Genomic DNA, 21,915 nt, shown 5'->3' with positions numbered 1-21,915 from the left:
CTATCTTCCAATAGTTCAAATGGCCAAAGAGGGCCCCTTTTGTTTTAAGGGTGTTGAGGGTGTGGCTGGGGAGGGGCATAACTTACAAAAGCATTTTTATGTAACTTTGTGACCACCAGATGTAATTTATTTTATTTACCCCGTTTAATTTATAAAGCCGTTTCCTGCTGTTTCTATACACATTTTCGGGGGCTTTTAGGGCTGTAGAACCCTGCGATACCCTCATACCCAGCAAACATTCTGACCTCCTAGAAAAGAGGGGCATCAGGTGGGGGAAAAGGGGATCAAGGTGTAGAGAGGGGCACCGGGATTGGGGGGGGGGATCACTTCACAGGCAGCAATGAGTCCGAATTGCACACACGTGTGACACGTAAAGCTCATACCTGGGAACATCCAAAACTATAATATTATTAATTAGAGAAACATAGAATCTGCGGGCAGATCGACCCCATCCGGCCCCTGTTTAGTGGTCCGTTTCTCCTGCTGTAAAGACTCAAACCTTAATCAGTCGTTGGCCTCATCTTAGATTCAGGAGCCGTATGTCTATCCCATGTTTCAATTCCCTCAACTGTATTACCCTCTACCACTTCTGCTGGGAGGATGTTCCACTTGAAATCGTATTTTTTTCTTTAAAAAAAACATATCATTATTAAAGTTATTATGATAATAAAATAATTCTACATATGTGTATAATATATTGGAGGCTGCTCCAATCACAGATATAAGTTCCCCCATACAGCGGTGCACAGAGCGCACACGCGTCAATACATTTCAATATCCACCAGATGGCGCTCCTCGTACGTAACCGCAGCAAAGCTTTCCGGCAGAGAGTTAAGTAAACCCAAGGCCGGGTCCCGCCCACTGCTGTCACTCAGAACTTTCGATTGGTCGAACAAAAGTTTTCTGAGTTGCCTTGGAGTGGCGCGAAATTGGGCACGTGATCCAAGCGTTTGGCGCGAAAGTGCAGCATTGACGGTGTAGCGGCCTCCATTGCCTGTGCGCCGAAACATGGATGTGACAGAACCCGCAGCGGCCGCGGCTGCCCAGCAGGTCAAGGATGAGGTGGCGGAGAAGTGCCAGAAGCTGTTCCAGGATTTCTTGGAGGAGTGAGTGCCGGGCGGGGGAAGCAGTTAGCTGTCGTGTGTCTGGGCCCTTAAGTATGGCGGGGACGTGTATAGTGTGCCACTCAGTCCGCTGTTACTGTAAGGTTTAGCATGAGTATAGGGCACTGTTGTTACGTCAAGGGTTAATATGTGGCGCTCGGCTGCAAGGGTTAACATGTTGACAGTTCCTGAATGCGCCCGTGTCACCTACCCTGCACCCCAAAGGGTTAATATGCCTGCGCTCACCTACCCTGCGCCCCAGAGGGTTAATGTGTACTCAGATATTATTGTTGCCGCAAGGGTTAACTTGGTTATTCCTGATTGGTACTTAATAGGGATAACTTGTTACCCAGTGTCAGTACGCCCCAAAGGGTTAATATGGCTGGGCTCACTTTCCCTGGCATCCATGCGCAGGTAAAGATTAATTCTGCTCTTTTTATCGATGTGCAGCATTAAAGTCCTAAAAAATGCTATTGTGCAGGTTAACCGTTACAATGCCAGGCGATGCTGACGCACCGCTTTTATATTAAACCCTCAGGTTTCGAGGCGGCGACGGGGAAGTGAAGTACCAGAGCGACGCGGAGGAGTTGGTTCGCCCGGAAAGAAACACCCTGCTGGTCAGCTTTCTGGATCTGGAACAGTTTAATCAGCAGCTGGCGACCACCATCCAGGAGGAGTTCTACAGGTGAAGAACACGTCTCGTGTGACGGCTCACGCACCTCCGTGTCACGTACATGTCTTCACGGGACACGTGTCCCTGTATTAAAGATACAAAGTAACAAAGAATAAATGTAACGCATCCTTTCCCCAACTACAATGCGTACTCTGGAGTGTCGGTGTTTCCCAACCTCGATTGCTTGTTGGTCATTAAAGGACTCAGATCCCCACTTATAACGTATTAATAAGTCAATTGACTAAAATAAAGGTTTTCTGTTTGGAGTACTTGGTTGGCGTCCCCCGTCATTAGGGTTTCATAATCGGAAACGGTTTATGCAGACGATGCACAGCAGTGTATTAGACATAAAATAAATCCCATCCGGGAATGCGTTGGCGTTAACACACTCTTCTCCCCGTTTTTAGAGTGTATCCCTACTTGTGCAGAGCAGTGAGGGCGTTCGCCAAAGAACACGGAAACGTCCCGCAAAACAAGGAGTTTTATGTTGCCATTCAAGATCTTCCCACCAGACACAAGTAAGGAGGATGGATTGTGTTATCGTGACGCGGCTTCCAATTTATATCTTTGTTTAAGGAAATCAGAAGAATGGCCCAGAGTGCAGCAGTTGCAGTTTAACGTTGATAAATGTAAAATAATGCACTTGGGACATAAGAATCCCGAGGCAGAATATAGCATTGGGGAGTAATTATTTCTGAGGACTTGTGGAGCCCCTGCTTGACCTGCGTTCCTTTCTCAGGATCAGGGAGCTGACCACCCCGCGCATCGGATCCCTGCTCCGTATCAGCGGTCAGGTCGTGCGGACCCACCCCGTGCACCCGGAGCTCGTCAGCGGCACTTTCATGTGTCTGGACTGCCAGACACTGGTCAGGGACGTGGAGCAGCAGTTCAAGTACACCCAGCCGAGTATCTGCAGGAACCCGGTGTGCGCCAACAGGAGGCGGTTTATGTTGGACACCAACAAGTCCAGATTTGTTGATTTCCAGAAGGTAATCGCAGAAAGCGCGATCGGGAACAAAGAGCAGAATATCTTTGATAAGATAACGGAACCCTAATCTCTCCGGAGTGTTCTTATGTCGTAATGTTTGAGAGAGTTCCCCGTGAGCCGTGCTTTGGATTTGAAAGATCTCAAGCTAGAAATGGATTCCTATTTTGCCATTTTTGGTAAATATCGGGTATTGAGGAGACTTTTCTCCTATTAAGACCAGCCTTGTTTCCATTCGCAGAAGAGGTGAAAGTAGATTGGCTTCCTGAGTTCTGATGAAAGGTTTGGAGAGTTAGTGCCCCGAACTAGAACATCATTTAGTAGATAGATCATAAATTGTGATTTTATTAAATCTTAGCTGTAAATACACTTTTTGGTTAGTGGTTCCTTCGTAGCCTGGCAGTTAATTTAAAATTCCTGTTTCTGCTCAGTTTTGAGAAGATTTTAATATTTTTTTTTTTTTTCTCTCTTCCCTACAGGTACGCATCCAAGAGACGCAGGCAGAGCTGCCGCGGGGGAGTATTCCACGCAGCCTTGAGGTTGTTCTGCGTGCGGAGGCCGTGGAATCGTGTCAGGCCGGTGATCGCTGTGACTTCACCGGATCTCTAATAGTTGTGCCTGATATAACACAGCTCGCAACCCCAGGTACAGATAATGGTGGGATTTCCACGCCGCAGAACATGCTGCCCGTAGTTTGTGGCCGTTAATGGAACGCTAACTCGTTAAATGGCTTTCTAAACCAGCACCGGTTAGTTAACTTGGCCACTTTAGCTTAGCCGGTGCGTTCCCTTCTGCTGTCCTGGTTGTGTTATCGTAGTGTCTGGCTCGATGCAGATAACAGCTCGGTCTCAGACGTTCTGTTTGTCATTGTTACAAAGTATCATTAAAAATGTGTAACTCTGAGCCGTCACGTTGCCCTTGTAGGTGTTCGCGCGGAAACCAGTTCTCGTGTGGCCGGCGGAGAAGGATACGAAGCGGAGGGAGTGCGCGGCCTGCGTGCCCTCGGTGTCAGGGATCTGACCTACAAGCTGGTCTTCCTTGCGTGTTACGTCTCCCCGACAAATCCAAGGGTATGACATGTACCGTGACGTCCGTGTTTAGCCCCCAAAGTTCCTGGGCCCCAGCATAGTTGTTCACCTAGCCTTTAAAAGGGCTATAACTCGAACCCTAAATTAAACCGCGTCCGTCGTACGTCCGCAGTCTCTAGATCTGAGTTTTTGTTTCAGTTTGGTGGGAAGGATCTCCACGATGAGGATTTGACCGCAGAGAACCTGAAGAACCAGATGTCCGTAAAGGAATGGGAGAAGGTGTTTGAGATGAGCCAAGACAAAAATTTGTACCACCACTTGTGCACCAGCCTCTTCCCGACTGTTCACGGTGAGCCGACGGCGTTGAGATCTGTCACTCTCGCTAGTCCTGGTTCCCTTTAAGGCTTGGGATACGGACTCCCCGCAATGTACTGAGCTAACCCAGCGCTCTGCTTGTCAGGTAACGACGAAATAAAGAGAGGTATCTTACTCATGCTGTTTGGGGGTGTCCCGAAGACAACCATGGAAGGCACATCACTGCGTGGAGACATCAATGTCTGTATCGTCGGGGATCCCAGTACCGCTAAGAGTCAGTTTCTTAAGTAAGTAGAGCCTGATAGTTGAAAAGTCGCTTGCCGGATAACTTCTCCACCTTAGCGTTGCCGTGACCAGGTTCTTCCTCGATGTCTCCAGTTGTGCCTCCCCTGGTACAGTAAATTGTGCTGCTGTGAACGTTGTCTTGTTTTCTTTAGGCACGTGGAGGAGTTCAGCCCTCGTGCCGTGTACACGAGCGGTAAAGCCTCCTCCGCAGCCGGTCTGACCGCTGCGGTTGTGAAGGATGAAGAATCCCACGAGTTTGTGATTGAGGCCGGAGCTCTGATGCTGGCCGATAACGTGAGTATCCCAGCCTCCTCTCTGCTGCCACCTGCTGTCTGGAGGATTACAAACACCGCAGAGCGTCCCAAGAATAGTCTGAACGCACCTCTGGATTTTCATTTGTATTTATATTAGAACCTTCGGAAACTTCTAGAGCGCTTTGTGCGATTCTTTCTGTCTTGTTCTTGCCTTCCAGTACTTAGCAGTTAAGTTTCGTTTCACTTTTCAGGGTGTTTGTTGCATCGATGAGTTTGATAAGATGGATCTTAAAGATCAGGTGGCCATCCACGAAGCCATGGAGCAGCAGACCATTTCAATCACCAAAGCGGGCGTCAAGGTAAAGATATTCCCCTTTCTCAACGATTTGGGGTTTGAATACTGTACCTTTGGCGCTTTTTTCCTGATGAGCTGTTTTTTTTTTTGTTTTTTTTTTTTTACTCTGCAGGCCACGCTTAATGCCCGGACATCCATTCTGGCGGCTGCTAATCCCGTCGGAGGTCGTTACGACAGATCGAAATCTCTCAAACAGAACGTCAACATGTCTGCTCCGATCATGTCCAGATTTGATCTGTTCTTCATTCTGGTGGACGAGTGCAATGAGGTGGGCTTCCTTTTTTTATTTACGTATCCGCCATCTCTATATGTTTGTGGTTTGAAACGGGCTTCGTAGAGAACCGTACGCAATGTTAGCGGCGGTTGATGATGTCATCGATACGTTCTTCCAGGTGACGGATTACGCCATCGCTCGGCGTATTGTGGACCTGCATTCCAGAATCGAAGAATCGATAGACAGGATTTATTCCCTGGATGAAGTCCGACGATATCTGCTGTTTGCCAGGCAGTTCAAGCCAAAGGTGCGCTCGCGGGAAGCCCCCGGTAGTCCCGTCTTCCTCCGCCGTCGGGTTCTTTTTGTTTACGGTGTCTTTCTGTTACAGATCTCTAAAGAGTCCGAGGACTTTATAGTGGAGCAGTACAAGCGGCTGCGTCAGCGAGACGGCTCTGGGGTGGCAAAATCTGCCTGGAGGATTACCGTGCGGCAGCTGGAGAGCATGATTCGCTTGTCGGAGTCCATGGCGCGGATGCATTGCAGCGATGAGGTCAGTAGTACGGGGGGGGGGGATCTCCACGCAGACTTTAAAGAATGGGGAAGCTTCAAAATACTGTAATTGCTCTTAAAGGTACTAAATGTTTGAGACAAGAAGGGGCAGACCCGGCCCTGTACAATGTATTAAGTTCTCATACCATGCATTATGCAGGGGGAAGTCCGCTAGTCCTGGCCCTTCATGATGCATAGTGAAGTTGGTGAGATTTGTTTAACCCTCTTGGTCGTGTTCCATAGGTGCAGCCAAAACACGTAAAGGAAGCCTTCCGGTTATTGAACAAATCCATCATCCGGGTTGAGACGCCTGATGTCAACTTGTACCAAGACGATGAAAACGAAGCGGCAGAAGATGTTCAGACCGGGGTCAACGGTAAGAGAGCGGATATCAAACTCCCCTATTAACTTTATTGGACCCAGAGATGATCTTTCCTTGTGAGATTTAGGATTTTTGTTAATAGATAGTAGTCAGTGACGGCTTCTTGTTCTTGTTGTAGGAGATGCCGGAATTCCCAATGGCGTAAACGGTCACGTGGATGGCATTGACGGAAAAGCAGGCGACGAAGCAAAGGATGCCGCCGCCAAGCCCACCCTGCGCCTCAGCTTTGCCGACTACAAACGCATTTCTAACTTGTTGGTTCTGGAGTTGCGGAAGCTGGAAGGTCAGTGGCTTCTCTTCCGTACTAATCGTATGGGTCAAAACAGTCCTGACAGCTAATGCTTCTCTGATATCTGGTGCGGATACATTTTGATTTCTTTAGAAGGGTATGATCAGTGGGTAATTGTTGGGTCAATTGGTTTTACCACAGTGTGTTGCTGGACTTGAATTCCCAAATGTATAAAAAGTATATAATTCATAAAAACGAAGCCCCAGCCGGTCTTATCGCTGTTTGTGTCGTGGATGCGAAATCTTGAGACTTTGTAGCAAGAAATTGTCCTCTTTATTCCAGAGGACGACGATTCCTCCCAGAAGAAAAGCGATCTCATCAATTGGTATTTAAAGGAGATTGAAGCTGAGATTGACTCTGAAGAGGAGCTGGTTAAACGGAAACAGATCATAGAAAAAGTGATACACAGGCTTGTACATTATGTAAGTAAACCTTGAAAAGGGGAATTGTACCTTAAATTTAATGTGGAAATAAAGGGACAAACTTATGATTACGTCATTCTTTTTTTTTTTTCCCCACCTTGCCAGGACCAAATCTTAATCGAACTTTCAGGCACCGGATTGAGAAGTCAGGCTGGCGATGAAGACGTTCCTAAAGACGAAGACCCGTTTTTAGTTGTGAACCCCAACTATATATTGGAAGACTAGAGCGTGCGCGGTCTGCGTGCTTTCCGCATAAAATGACTTTTATTTGCAAGCTTGGCTCGCGGTTTCTCGGGTTCGGTCCGGCCGACCGCGCTGCGGGACCCCGAAACCTTCACGGGATACGACCGCTTCATGTTCTTAGAAGCGATGCGTCTCTGGACTTAGTCTGAATAAAACATCTTACAAGGTCGAGATCTGTGACAAAGCCTGGCAAGCTGGACTTTTATATGTTTGTATTTTTGTACCAAGTATACATGCTGTAGATTTGTTTAAAAATATTAAAATCTTAATGGAATAATTCACATAAAACCCTTCTTTTTAAGTTGTATGAATTGTTTTCCTGTCTTGGCGTCTGTTTATCACCGAATACATTGTATCTCAGCAGTATTCTTATCTGAACCGTACACAGAGCAGGTCAGATGCTCCTTTTTTATGGCTTTAGTTATAGTATAAATGCCTTCTTCACTGTCCTGGGATACATTGTGTCTACCATGGGGCCGGGACGGACAGGGATCCTTCTAGTTCTTCTCCCTTATCTGTGCCAAGGATTTAACTTGAAATCAGTTGAAAACCTCCTTGCGATCGCCGGGCCCTTACCGAGCGATAGCGGGGATGTTTCTAACGAGGTGAAGCCGATCGTTGGATGTCATGAAGGTGTCTTGCGGGAATTTGAAGACCAGCTTGCCTTTCTGCAGAGGTTTGGTGTCACCCACTATAAAGTCAATCTAGAACCGAGCGTTCTCCTGAAGGGCGGCCATCGCGAGGCCGACGAGCCGCAGGTCCTCTGCTATCGGAAGCTTCTCCGGCGTCTCGTCGACGCCAACGTTAAACCGGTGGGGATCTTACAGGGAGGTCCGTGGCGCGACCGGACCGGCTCACCTGATGCTTTCGTAGATTACGCCGATTTCGCCTTTAAGGTTTTCGGGGATTTGGTTCACACTTGGATTACTTTTAATATTTGGTCGGATGACGGAACAAATCCCCAAACCCTGCAGGCTGTGATCGCAGCGCACGAGAGAACTCGCCAGCTGTATCGCAGCAAATACGCCACACAAGGTGAGGACTTCGGGTTTATTGTTGGGCGGCGGGTTGATTTATTTTATGGATTTCATTATATATGAATCTAGTTCAGTCAATTGCATGGAATATGTCATTGATACATCTAAAAAATTTTGTTCCTGGAAGCTCCTCTTTTGAAAACAAACATCCGCAGAATCTTTTTATGGCGTACGGCGCATGCGTTAATCAAGATTACACAGATAATGGCCTTCCTAAACCTGCGTTTTAGCGTTTAAACCATTATGGTATTCGTTCATCTCTATATCTGTCATTTTTTTTGGACACTAATACCGAAGGGGTAAATCCTGGTCTGACTCAAAGGGACTCGTGGGCTCTATATGCCAGCAGGGGCCCAAGTTTAATGGGGAATCCGTGGGCCGTGACGAGATGATCTTAACGAGCCCAACGAAAATCTGGACAAGCGTTACTTATAAAGAAAACTCCTACGGCAGAGTTCTCGGTGTGGAATAATCTCCAAAATCCTTCTTTCTAATAAATAACGACACGTAGACTTCATATATCGTGACATTTTATAAGAAGGGACAGGGTGTCGTTTTAATCAAAGGAGTACGAATACGGTAATTTACGCAATCTGTTACTTCATCGATCCTGATAAAGATTTTGTGGTTGTTACAAAGTGACAGAAGAATTCACCTTGAACTCTGAACGTAGATAAGTTACGTCTGATAAAAGTATCAATAACAGATGGTGATACCTTATGAGTCTGATAAGAAATATATTACCGATGAGCGCGATATCTGAGATCCGTAATTGCTTCGATAAGCCCTTCGCCGGGAATGGTTTCTGACGTGGATCAGGGTGTAAGTCAGCATGTTTTGGTTGCCACCTTGGGCTACGACCCCTGAGTTTGTTTGTAGGTTTGTTTGCCTCCTGCCTTCCTCGTCGGCTCGTCCCGGGGTCCTTTACATCATCTTTATGTGGGGCATCCTCAGCGTGACCAGAGTCACACGTGAAGAACACGGATACCAGAAACATGAGAAGCAAAAGAGGAACTCTGGTAGCCCAAGATTCTATCCCTAAAGAGCTTGGGTCCGAGAAAGGTCCAGAGAGAACACCCTGGAAAATATAGGAGATCCTGCTCTCCTAGTTATAGGAAGATCCCACACAATAAATATCACAGTCTTGGCACAACAGAAACATAGAATCTGCCGGCAGATCGGCCCCATCCGGCCCCCGTCTAGTCACCCGTTTCTCCTACTGTAAAGACTCAAACCGTAATCAGTCGTTGGTCTCGTCTTAGATTCAGGAGCCGTACGTCTATCCCAAGCATGTTTAATACCCTCACTGTATTACCCTCTACCACTTCTACTGGGAGGCTCTTCCACTCTTCTACCACCCTCTCAGCGTGTTTTGTGTACCATATTATCGTCTATTTATGTAACCGTCAAATATTTGCTTGCCTTTCAGGTAGAAAAGTGTCCTTTGCTCTGGATCCGGCCACGTTGGGCGCCTGCCTGGCCCTTAGGCCCTCATTCCTGGTAAAATAAATGGGATTTCTTATGAGCTGAGTGCCAGGGGTGGGTGTGCAAAGCATTTTTCTCACTGGTGCTTAAACAGTTAAACATTGTGGGAAATATTATCCAGTATTTTCGTCCTTCTATTACATTAAATTAAAGGAGAATTAAATCCGGAAAGAATTACTCAAACCACCTACAGCTTGTATTCGTTAATTTATTTTTATTAATTACTGATTACTAGCCAATTTATAATAAAGATAATATGAGAGATATGATCAATATCTCTTGGTTATATATATATATATATATATATATATATATATATACATAAGATTTTGCTCTAAACACACATAAAAAAATTATATTTATATAATTTATATTATTTTATCTAAATTATAAATAAATATTTTTATTTAATACAAGAAGATACGATTTTATCCAAGTAAAACAATGAGTTGCTATTTAGTTATATCTTAGTTTTAAAAAAATAAAAATTAAAAACACAAAACACCAAACAAAATATAAAAGAAGTTAATAAACTTTCCTAGAAACAGTCCAGTAAATAACATGTTAATTTTACCTGAAAAGAAGCTCTATGAACACCAAAAAAACATAGTAAGTATGCATTTTGTTCTTTCTCAATTGTCATGATGTCAGAAAGAGGATATTATATTGTAAGATGATCCTTTCTAAAATAAAACATGGTGTAAATGCATAAAGGGCCAAATTAAAAACCCATTTTTATTGTTTCAGGGGTTGGTTGATTTTGTTGCTTTAAATGTAAATTACGATTGTCGAGATGGCGACCTGCTACAGGGCTTCAACGGGCAACAGGTAAGACAAACGTCCCCTTAAAGGGCCACATCTCCAAAAAGCTATTCGATTCGTCATATAGTCTGGATGGAAAGTCTCCAAGATACAATGTGATCCTTTATGTTTAATTATGAGGGGCCCTGAGCCCCTTTACTGTACAGAGGGCAATCCTTGTTTTGGCATCAGGGACCCCTAATGACCAATTACTATAAGAAGTGGCGAAGCCCATAAAGTCAGTAAAGGAAACGGTTTGATAGAACTTCATCGAATCCTTGAGAATGGGGCACCTCTTTAGAAATTGTGGGGCCCATTACCAACCTAAAGACAGGTCCCTGTGTAGTCTCACTCCATGCTCCCCCAGTTGCCCTGCTCTGTGCTCCCCTAGCTGCCCTGTCCCACGCTCCTCCTATTGCTCTGCTCTGTGCTCTTCTAGCTGCCCTGTCCCACGCTCCTTCTATTGCTCTGCTCTGTGCTCTCCTAGCTGCCCTGTCCCACGCTCCTCCTATTGCTCTGCTCTGTGCTCCTCTAGCTGCCCTGTCCCACGCTCCTCCTATTGCTCTGCTCTGTGCTCCTCTAGCTGCCCTGTCCCACGCTCCTCCTATTGCTCTGCTCTGTGCTCCTCTAGCTGCCCTGTCCCACGCTCCTCCTATTGCTCTGCTCTGTGCTCCTCTAGCTGCCCTGTCCCATGCTCCTCCTATTGCCCTACCTTATGCTCACGATGGGGCCACAGCCTTAATGCCGGACCCTTGTTGCCCCGATTAGTTTAGCACCCATAGGCGTGATTCTTAGAACTTCTTTTACTTGATAGAATCCAGAACAATGCCACAGAGAACGTATTTAGTGACAAAAAAGTAAATCCCAACAAAAAAAAAAAGAGATAAAGACACTGACGGTAACGTTGCTCTATTCTGCAGAACATTTTGGAGGATCGGGACGTCATGGTTTTCACTTTACGGCTGAGCGACTGTAATACCGAAAACGCAGAAGGAAGATACATCCTGGCTTTTAAGGTTGTTGAAGGTAAGTTTTTTTTCTGTGGAATAAACTCCAGACCATTCTAACAAACGCTGTATGAAGTTGCTCTGAATGTGGCAATATTGAAGGACTGGAGGAAAGAAGTAGATGGATCAAAGGGTTAAATGAAGAAATATTATCGTTAAAGAAAATATGTAGGATGAGAACTAACGCGTGTTTTTATTGTTTGCAGCTGTGGTTAAATCTGGGGCAATTTTCAAAGGATATGACGTCAGCGGGTTTTTAGATACTCCACCAGTCAGTCAGGAAAGGTGAGCTATTAACGTCGCACAACGCAGCCCACCCTCCGCATTCTGTGTTTGAAGGAGCCCCCCCTCAGTGAACATCCCCTGATATTTTACAAGAAAACACGTGATTGGCTGCCGCCTCAATGACTTTACCAGGAGAGATACTGAGCATGTGCAGGAAGTGTACTTACGAATGCTTCCTAGAGTCAGTAGAGGCAGCTGTGGGAGGAGCTAAATGACAATGAAGAATGATAATAAAGCTTAATGAATGTTTGCTACATTGGTATTTTCCTTGGTTTTTTTTTGTAGAGCGGAAAACCCACAAGGGAAGCCATTAGCCGCTCGCTCGTCGTATAATACGGTTTGGGATAAATTTTCCAATCAGACGTCACCGGACAGAGACGCCTTTCTGCACGACACCTTTCCCAGTGGCTTTAGGTGGGGGGCATCTACGGCGGCCTTCAAAGTGGAAGGAGGTTGGGAAGAAGAAGGGAAGGGCCAGACTATATGGGACACGTTTGGGCAGCATGGCCACGCCGACAAAAACGCAACCGCCAACGTGGCTAGTGACAGCTACCACAAGATCGACTACGACGTGTACCTTCTGAACGGGCTCCAGACCAAAATGTATCAGTTCTCCATATCTTGGTCTAGGATTTTTCCAGCAGGGGTTAAAGAGAAAGAGAATACCAAAGGGGTTAAATACTACAATAAATTAATTGACCGCCTACGGGACTCCGGCATTGAGCCCATGGTCGCTTTGTATCACTGGGATCTGCCCCAGTCTTTGCAGGACCTCGGGGGCTGGCAGAATGACAGTATTGTTGACGCCTTTGCGGATTATGCCGATTACTGCTTTAGAAGTTTTGGCGATCGAGTGAAGTTTTGGATCACTTTCCATGAACCTTGGGTTGTAAACTATGCTGGCTATGGCACTGGAGAACATGCCCCTGGGATTAAGGATCCGGGCAACGCTTCTTACAAGGTATAAATCATCAAAGAATACTGAAGTTTGGGTTTTTATATATATATATAGTAATTGCTTTGTGTTTTCTTACTCTTGCTGAAAAGAAATAAGCACGTAGGGGCCACAAATCATCCATATATCCTCCAATAATGATAACATTGAAGAACCAAGCTATACAAATGTAGCTGCAGGGATAAAAATGTCGAAAGCGGTGTCAGATAGTTATGTGTAGTAATTACTATCACACTGATAAAGAGAAATATGTCTAAACAAGTTTATTTTTATGGAAGCTGCTGCTGGTGGTTGCTTTATTATAAGGTCACCTCATTGCTATCATGTGTTTTTGTTTCCCTGTTAGGTGTCTCATAACATCTTGAAAGCCCACGCTAAAGCCTGGCATGTCTACAATGATAAATACCGCTCCCAACAGAATGGCCAAGTGGGGGTCTCTCTGAACTCAGACTGGGCAGAACCAGCGTCGCCCACTGACCCTGAGAATGTGAAGGCCGCAGAGCGCTACCTTCAGTTCATGCTTGGCTGGTTTGCCCATCCAATTTTAATCAACGGTGACTACCCCGAGGTTCTTAAAACCCAAATACAACAGAAGCACCAACAATGCCCCAACACAGTTTCCCCGTTGCCCGTATTCACAGAGGAAGAAAGAAGCCAAATCCGTGGCACGGCCGACTTCCTTGGCATCTCCCATTACACCTCCAGGCTGGTCAACGCCTCCCAGAGCGCCAGCTGTGATCCCGAATACCATAATATTGGGGCCTTCACAGCCCACGTGGATCCCTCGTGGCCTGAAACTGCCTCTCCGTGGATCAGGGTGGCCCCCTGGGGCATCAGGAGGCTGCTGAACTTTGTGAAGGAAGAATATGCAAAAGACAGCGTTCCAATATATATAACTGGGAACGGAATGCCGACAACATACGACGGAGAGGCGTTTAATGACGTGGCCAGAATGGACTACTTAACCGCCTACATTAACGAGGTTTTAAAAGGTAAAGCAACACTTTATGTAATACGATCACTTATATTTTGTATTAACACCGTAAAAGTACTGCAACCACAGTAAAGGAATTGAATAAAGCTTTAGATTATCTTCACGTTGTCTTAAATAATTAATAAGTAAAAAATTAATAAAAAAGATAACATTAGAGGAGCTACTCTTCTGCCGCCGCTATCAATGATTCTACGTATGTTACAAGAATTAATAGGATACGAATTATTCCCCACTTTATATATAATACTCCAAGCTGTATCTCTATACTCCCTCTTATTAACCATATAATGGCGGAATAAATATATAAATGAAGGTTCACCTACAGAACATTAGAAGTATCTAAACATATATATAGAGATAAATGTATTAAAAATATAGGTGATTAATTACGATAAGTAAAGTAGTATACAGAGGCAGCCAATCTTCTGATATATATAGTTCTTATTTCTTTACAGCTGTCAACATCGATGGTGTGTCAGTAAATTCATACATTGTCAGGTCCCTCCTGGATGGCTTTGAAGGCTCTGATGGCTACAGCCAGAGGTTTGGGTTACATTACGTGGATTTTGAAAATGCAAACAGGCAAAGAACCCCCAAAGAATCTGCGTATTTGTTCTCTAACATTATTGAGAGTAATGGTTTCCCGCAGACCAAGAAGAAGAAGAAGGCACTGACTCCTGGGGCAGAGTGGCCACATGGAGACAAGGCAGCACCTCTTCCTGCATCGGAAGTTCCCTCAAAGGCTAAAGTCGTATGGGAGAAATTTTCAGGTCAGAGTGATTTTGAAAGAGATATGTATTTCCACGCCACGCTGCCGGATGATTTCAAATGGGGAGTTTCAACCTCGGCTTATCAGGTCGAAGGTGGGTGGAATGCCGATGGAAGAGGACCTAGTGTTTGGGACACGTTTTCTCACGTTCCAGGGAATATTGCTGACAATAGTAATGGGGACATTGCCTGTGACAGTTACCACCAACTGGATGCTGATCTATACATGCTGAGGTCCTTAGGGGTAACTAGCTACAGGTTTTCCTTGTCTTGGTCTCGTATCTTTCCAACTGGCCAAGGAACCCCTAATTACGTAGGGGTTGAGTATTACAATAGACTCATTGACGGCCTATTGGCAAACAACGTATCTCCTATGGTAACTCTTTACCATTTCGACCTGCCTCAAGCACTTCAAGACTTGGGCGGTTGGGAGAATGACCTGGTGGCTGATGCATTTCATAGCTACGCCGATTTCTGTTTTAATACCTTTGGAGATCGGGTCAAATTCTGGATGACCTTTAATCAGCCGCAAAGCGTTGTCACAGCGGGATACGGTTTGGGTATTTTTCCGCCCGGAATGAGCAACAACCCAGGTACCGCACCTTACAATGTAGCTCACCGCCTGCTAAAAGCCCACGCCAAGGTGTACCACACCTACGACCAGAAATATCGGCAAAGCCAAGGAGGCGTCATTTCTCTCAGCCTCAACACAGAATGGGTCGAACCCAAAAACCACAAAGACCCGAGAGACGTAGAAGCAGCCGACCGCTACCTGCAATTTACATTGGGATGGTTTGCTCACCCGATCTTTAAAAACGGTGACTACCCGGATGTCATGAAGTGGCAAGTGGCAAATAAAAGTGACCTACAGGGACTCCATTCTTCCAGATTACCTGTTTTTACAGAAGAAGAGAAAGCAGAAATCCGAGGAACGGCTGATGTTTTCTGTATAAACATCTATTCCACGAAGACAATTACTCACAAAACCGCTAGGCTCAATCCAGCGTCTTTCCAAGATGACATGGATATAGCAGAAGAAATAAACGCTAATTGGCCATCAACGGCAATTAATGGCCACAGAGCGGTGGCCTGGGGACTCCGGAGACTGCTCAACTGGGTAAAAGAAGAATATGGAGATATCTCAGTTTATATCACTGAGAATGGGGTGGCCACAGATAATAACCTTGACCTGGATGACTTCAATCGGATATTTTACTACAAGACTTACATTGACGAGGCTTTAAAAGGTAAATGGTTTTTAAAAGATGGGGTGTTGATACGGATGAGATTTGTGCAGGGAAAGAATTTTGAATACATGAGTTAGACCGCCAAGGTGAAAGACGTCTGTTCCACAAGGAAAAGACCTCAGTTTAATATTTCGTTGGTTGGTGCGTTCCATGGAGGTGTTTGTTGAAGATGGTGAGATGAATGGGAAGCAGTGAAGTTTTTGCAGCAAGGCACATGTCAAAAGGGGCATTTTTAATGTTTAGGAGAGGGAATATGCATTGTTGGAGTAGGTTATAGAGAAGGGAAATGCAGATAAAGCATCAGAGGTGGAGAGGATGCCGATAAGTCAATTTGGCCAACATTATAGATACTCTTATCTTATCTTATCATACTCTGCAACTTCTATCTGCTCAGCACACAGCATGGACGGGGTGAATCTAAAAGGATACACAGCTTGGTCCCTCATGGACACCTTTGAGTGGACTCTGGGGTACACTGTGCGGTTTGGATTGCACCATGTAGATTTCCAGGACCCCAACCGTCCCAGGACCCCAAAACGCTCTGCCATTTACTATGCGGAAGTTGTACGAAACAAAGGCATCCCATTGGACGAAGAAGACGAGTTTATCTACGGGGAATTCCGTCCAGACTTCGCTTGGAGCGTTGCGTCTGCAGCTTACCAGGTAGGGACTTTGTAGAATGAAACAAGAAGTACGGATAAGAAGGGTGTAGGCGCATTGTAGAAAACCGCTCACTGGGGGAAATTCAGGTAAATGAGGAGCGCTATGGAAACCAATGGAATGTTTTTGTTTATTGCTCTACACTGTACACATGCACCAAAACTGCTTTCCAGAAATATGACCCAAAATGCAGTGCATTTTACATAACATTTTGAGAGTCTGATGGTCCCTCTGGATAATTAAGGGTTATGTATCCTATTGTTTATACCACGGCCATATGATAACGGCTACCTTGGTCTATTCAGCTGAAAAGGTTTGCATACCCTCGCCTGTAACGCGCAAAAAAGTTTTGCAAGGTGAACGTTAGTGTCGATTTATGATTTATGAGCAGATTATTACTAAGAAAAAAATGTTTTGTAAGAGTTGTGTCCAAGAGACATTAAACAATTATCCTTTTTATATGTAAATCACTAGATTGAAGGCTCCTGGAGGGCCGATGGTAAGGGATTGAGCATCTGGGACCAGTTTGCCCATTCTCCGTTCAGAATTGGGAATGATGAAAACGGAGACGTGGCGTGCGATAGCTACAACAGAGTTGAGGACGACGTAGCTTTGCTGAAACATCTCAAGGTCACACACTACCGATTTTCAATCTCTTGGCCGCGAGTTCTCCCAGATGGGACAACAAAGTTTGTGAACGAAAAAGGGCTAAATTACTATATTAAACTTATTGATGCTCTTCTGGATGCCGGAATCACACCCCAGGTAATTATTCAATTAACGTCCCTCTAAAAATGCACAGATACCACCTTAGACATTTAGAAACAAAACTAAGAGACCCCCTATGCCAATATGAGAAGACATTGTGGTGTTTTGTGTCACGTTCCTGTGCTTTAAAAACGTATAAATACTTATCAGCAGAGACATCCTGACTTAGGGGATGACATTTTCTCTCCCTGGTGATTTTTAGAATGTTTGGGGTCCGGCTGACATTGTCTGATGTCATCGAAGGACCCCCTCACTCACCTATCGGAGACAAAATCTACATCGAGCCCTCCTTGCTCAAAGCACGTTTCGCTTTGTAATGCGAATCAGTAACTTTTGAGTTATATTACATTTATTGTATTAAAGAAGCCTATGTGACGGTGTCCTAGATGTGTGTTAGAAAGCCCACCTTATGCCTGTATCATTAGAGCAGTCATCGTAACATCCCGTTTTTATGAACACCAAATATATATGTTTAGGTTTCTTAGTTCCCAATGCAGATGGAGCTTTTTTAGTGGACAAGTGGGCCACGTTCATAGAAGCCAAGACATTTCCAAGTACAACCTCTTAGAACAATGGAGATCTCTTAAACCCGGATTTCCAGTTCACAATCCCAGTTTCCAAGACAGAAATCAGGTTTTGATGACCGTCGTACAAGAATCGAAAAGACTGGGATGTCAGGCACGTGGCAGAGAGGCCAAACAATTATTTATACACATGAGGTTTTTATTTTCAGGTAACCATTTATCACTGGGATCTCCCCCAAGTGTTACAAGATGTCGGAGGCTGGGAGAACGAAACCATCGTGCAGAGATTTAAGGAGTTTTCGGAGCTGCTCTTCCAGAGACTGGGAGACAAAGTCAAGTTCTGGATAACTCTCAACGAACCGTATATCATCGCCAATCTTGGCTATGGGTACGGTTCAGCAGCACCAGGTATGGGCAACCTAGAGTCATAACACCTGATGGCATATAAATTATATGTGATTATGTTTAAAATTACCAAGAATTCCTATTTATCACTGAGGACTTATTAGGCAACATCATCATAAATACAAAATGGCAGAAAAAGGTGGAAATTTGGACAACCAATGCAATATTGGTTATCTGGGATATTTAAACCTAGATGGTGTTCTACATACTTTTAATCAGAGCACACATGGTAATTATCACTCCACATATTAAACTTCTGCCAACCCAAACTGGCCAAGTGAATGTGAGACCACCCATGACATCATTGGTAAAATATATCTATAGCTAATCCCAATGGATCACTATCAATGTGATTGCCTGCTGGGCCAAATAACGAGTCTTCATCAAGTTATTTACTATTAATCAAGGCCACCCATATTTATTGGACGTTTTAGCTCGTTGTATTGAGGGTAAGAGTAACCGGAAAGCAGGGTGTTTGAGCTCTTCATTGGAAATCTCCATAATCCATTGGAATTTACCTTCATTAAAGTATGCGAAGTTACTTGGTGGAGATTTTTACCATTTCTCATTATTTTAAGGAATTTTTTCAAGACCTGGACGAGCACCCTACGTAGCTGGGCATAACCTAATAAAAGCTCACGCAGAGGCCTGGCATCTGTATAACGATACCTACCGAGCCAGACAAGGGGGCATCATATCCATCACCATCAACTCCGACTGGGCAGAACCTCTGAATCCTTATAAGCAGGAAGATATAGATGCAGCTAGGAGGTACATGATGGTACGTCGCCAACATGGGAACAGGCAGTAGATAAAATATGCCTGTGAATAGATGTTAAAAAAATTAAACACTTGATTCTCCATTTTATGCCCTAGTTTTATGGAGGTTGGTTTGCAAACCCAATTTTCAAAAACGGTGATTATAATGAAATCATGAAATCCAGAATCAGGGAAAGAAGCCTCGCTCAAGGACTGGCAACATCACGGTACGATGTTCTCAATATTCTCTCCTGCTCCTCACTGTAACTGAAATACTGACCCTAGAGGTTCTCTTTGCAGACCCCAGAGCTGGAGAAACATATCAAGAAGAATGGAACTTCAAAATCCGACATGCGCAGAGCTCTGTTCCTTCTTAAAGCTCTTCTCTGATTGTTGACATTGTCACTCTATCTTTCTCATGGTGGTCTTCCTTCCTTACAACATGCTCCAGTTCTCTAGATCTCCTGATCCAAGCTTCAGTTTTCGCCTTCAATCGCCATTTTTTAATGCTAATCTAATATTCATTTATTAAGGAGACATAAGGTCTTTCCAATGGTTTCCAACCACGATCACCACCACCTCGCCTTAACCCGACAGTCTGCCCTTCACTGTATTTGTATCTGTAGCTCTAGATGATGAGAACTTGGCCATTAAAACAAATGAAATTTCTTAACAAATGAAAATACGCTATTAATATTTTTACATTTTATTGCACGCTAGGCTGCCAGAATTCACTGAAAGCGAGAAGAAGAGGATTAAAGGGACCTACGATTATTTTGGATTTAATCATTACACCACCATCCTGGCCTCCCCTATTCATTTCCCCCAATCCGTGCAGTCATATGATGCAGACAGGTAAGAAATGGGACATGGCAATAACCAATCCCCATTTATATCAGTGATGTATTACGGAATGCTGGGGGGAAATGTCCAAATTCTGAAGCATATTGATCTCAAAGTCAACCACAATCACATCATGAAGCTTTCTAACACTGGCTGTGGTATGAAGGGCAAATTAATTCAGTAACCCCATAGCAGGGCGTATCTCAAAAATTACCCAACAACCCATAAGGTAAACCACAAACCGGTGTTTGAGGAGCATGAAAAACTAGATGCCGGTAAAAATACAGAAACTAAACTGAATTTATATCTGATACGTCACAGAGGAGTCAACCCCATGACAGACCGAAGCTGGCTCGGCTCAGGGTCCATCTGGTTGAAGGTGACCCCATTTGGCTTTAGAAGGATATTAAACTGGATAAAGGACGAATACAACAACCCCCCCATTTATGTAACGGAAAATGGCATTTCTGAACGTGGAACCAACCTGAACGACAAGTGGAGGGAGCATTACTACAAGAATTACGTGAACGAAGCCCTGAAAGGTAACGGGCGACAGATTACAATTCACGGCCCCTGTAACTAGTATTCCTCGGTAAATGGAAGGATCGCTACTTGGGGATTTTTCAGCTTGCTTGGTTTTGTGCAATTTAATGCATATTAAAGTATTTCACAGAGCGCTTCAATATCTATTCCTCTTTACGAAAGGGGCGTCTAACCTGCGGCCCTCCAGCTGCTGCAGGACTACATCTCCCATAATTCTCTTTCAGCTAAGGGGCTGGCTCAGGAGGATGGGAAATGTAGTCCTGCAGCAGCTGGAGGGCCGCAGGTTGGATATAGCCCTGCTATAGCCCATTTCTAAATTCCATATAGCCTGGCATTAAGTGAATAAATAGTGATGGGACGCTCGATCTCCTCGCAGCTAAAGGTACAGAGTAGGCCACAGTTTCTCACGTGGGTTCTGGTGGCTTTGACTCGGTAACAGCGAGTGAAGATGGGGATTTCTCCCGCGGGTTATTTAAGTCATTTTTGGAATATTGTTTTGCATTTGTTTTTGTTCCTTTTGATTCTTGGCTCAGGGGTAGAATGTTACAATTACTAAGTAACAGTTTAAAAAAACGCATTACTTCATTGTAGCTGCGAAATACGACGGCGTGGACCTGCGGGGCTACACGGCCTGGTGTCTGATGGATAACTTTGAATGGGCGGCAGGGTACGCCGAGCGGTTCGGCTTGTATTACACAAACTATTCGGACCCCTCTCTGCCGCGTATCCCGAAAGAGTCTACAAAGTATTACAGAACCCTGATCCAGTGCAACGGATTCCCGGATCCCGCGGAGGGGCCGCATTCCTGCCTCCAGCCGCAGCCGGACGGTACGTGAAACAGGGGGGTCCGGCTCCAACTCTTCTCAGAGCCGGGCGATGCGCTCCAGTATTTATACCCCAAACATTAGTAAGACTCTTGGCATGCAGTCTTTATATTGTTACTTTCTACCATTTAAGATGGACAAAGAGGGGCCCTTGTTTTAAGGGGTGTGGTTGGAGGTGTGGCTAAGGGTGGGGGCAGGGCTTTACCAAGACTTTTGATGCAATTGCCACCTATTGAGTATTTCACCCATTTTTATTCTTCCAGGGACGTCTGCAGTTCCAACCGGAACCACTAGGGGCCACACAGATCCCATCACGGGGCCCGCAGAAGACGACAGGACTGGAACCGTGGACTTCCTTGGATTAGCGATTTCTACTACGGACGCCATGATCGCTTTATACGTGGAATTTTCGCTTCTAATTACCGCCGTTTCAGGCGTTGTCTTGCTTTCTGTTCTTTACAGCAAGTTAAAAAAGAAATTTAAGAAATCACAGTTATTTTAGACCGTCTTATTTCAATGACTACATCTAAAATTACAAATAAAGAGTCTCGCAATAAATATTAAGCGGTCAATCCGAATCTACATGTTCCTTTTTTTTTGTCATTTCAATGCCTGTTTTGTCCGTGGCATTTGTGAACCGATAATCAGGTTTTTCCCTGAATCTCAAAGGTTTTAGCCCAACTTCAGAGCGAATGGGCAGATCTTGAGATCCTCAGAGTCTGGAGTTTGTATTTAATGATATCTGAGAAACCCAATTTATATTCTCGCGGCTGAAACTCCTGCTTGAATACAGGTGACAAGTCAGAATATCTTTTCGTTCAAACTGGTCAATATGGTTTTCATATGGAAAGGTCATAGAAGGGTCGCTAGGATGGTGGGTTCCTGGCTTCACCCATCTGAACAATCTAACAAT

The 21,915-nt window shown here is 44.8% G+C and overlaps 2 protein-coding genes across 2 annotated transcripts; both read left to right on the top strand.

Annotated features, from left to right (window-relative positions):
- The first annotated feature begins 1,008 nt into the window (after window positions 1-1,008).
- On the top strand, window positions 1,009-7,079 carry LOC149285168 (zygotic DNA replication licensing factor mcm6). Its single transcript, XM_089495749.1, has 17 exons — window positions 1,009-1,106; window positions 1,642-1,788; window positions 2,184-2,294; window positions 2,516-2,765; window positions 3,241-3,406; window positions 3,686-3,831; window positions 3,988-4,138; window positions 4,250-4,391; window positions 4,542-4,683; window positions 4,895-5,002; window positions 5,111-5,266; window positions 5,391-5,519; window positions 5,601-5,762; window positions 6,005-6,137; window positions 6,262-6,426; window positions 6,715-6,854; window positions 6,960-7,079. Exons 1-17 carry the CDS (start codon window positions 1,009-1,011, stop codon window positions 7,077-7,079), a joined length of 2,466 nt encoding a protein of 821 aa, XP_089351875.1.
- Window positions 7,080-7,567: 488 nt separating this feature from the next.
- Window positions 7,568-21,504, top strand: LOC149285167 (lactase/phlorizin hydrolase-like). The gene is made up of 17 exons (XM_089495714.1): window positions 7,568-8,132; window positions 9,564-9,634; window positions 10,367-10,447; window positions 11,341-11,446; window positions 11,634-11,712; window positions 11,998-12,673; window positions 13,014-13,659; window positions 14,117-15,676; window positions 16,071-16,339; window positions 16,811-17,101; window positions 17,838-18,036; window positions 18,612-18,814; window positions 18,910-19,019; window positions 19,513-19,647; window positions 19,957-20,177; window positions 20,770-21,006; window positions 21,266-21,504. The coding sequence occupies exons 1-17, from the start codon at window positions 7,568-7,570 to the stop codon at window positions 21,502-21,504; spliced, it is 5,688 nt and encodes a 1,895-aa protein (XP_089351840.1).
- The last annotated feature ends 411 nt before the right edge of the window (window positions 21,505-21,915 follow it).

This window comes from Sceloporus occidentalis, unplaced genomic scaffold (genome assembly GCF_023333645.1).
Source record: "Sceloporus occidentalis isolate IW3139 unplaced genomic scaffold, rSceOcc1.0.p SCAF_83, whole genome shotgun sequence".
NCBI classification, from domain to species: Eukaryota; Metazoa; Chordata; class Lepidosauria; order Squamata; family Phrynosomatidae; genus Sceloporus; species Sceloporus occidentalis.
This window is presented reverse-complemented; position numbering and strand designations above follow the sequence as displayed.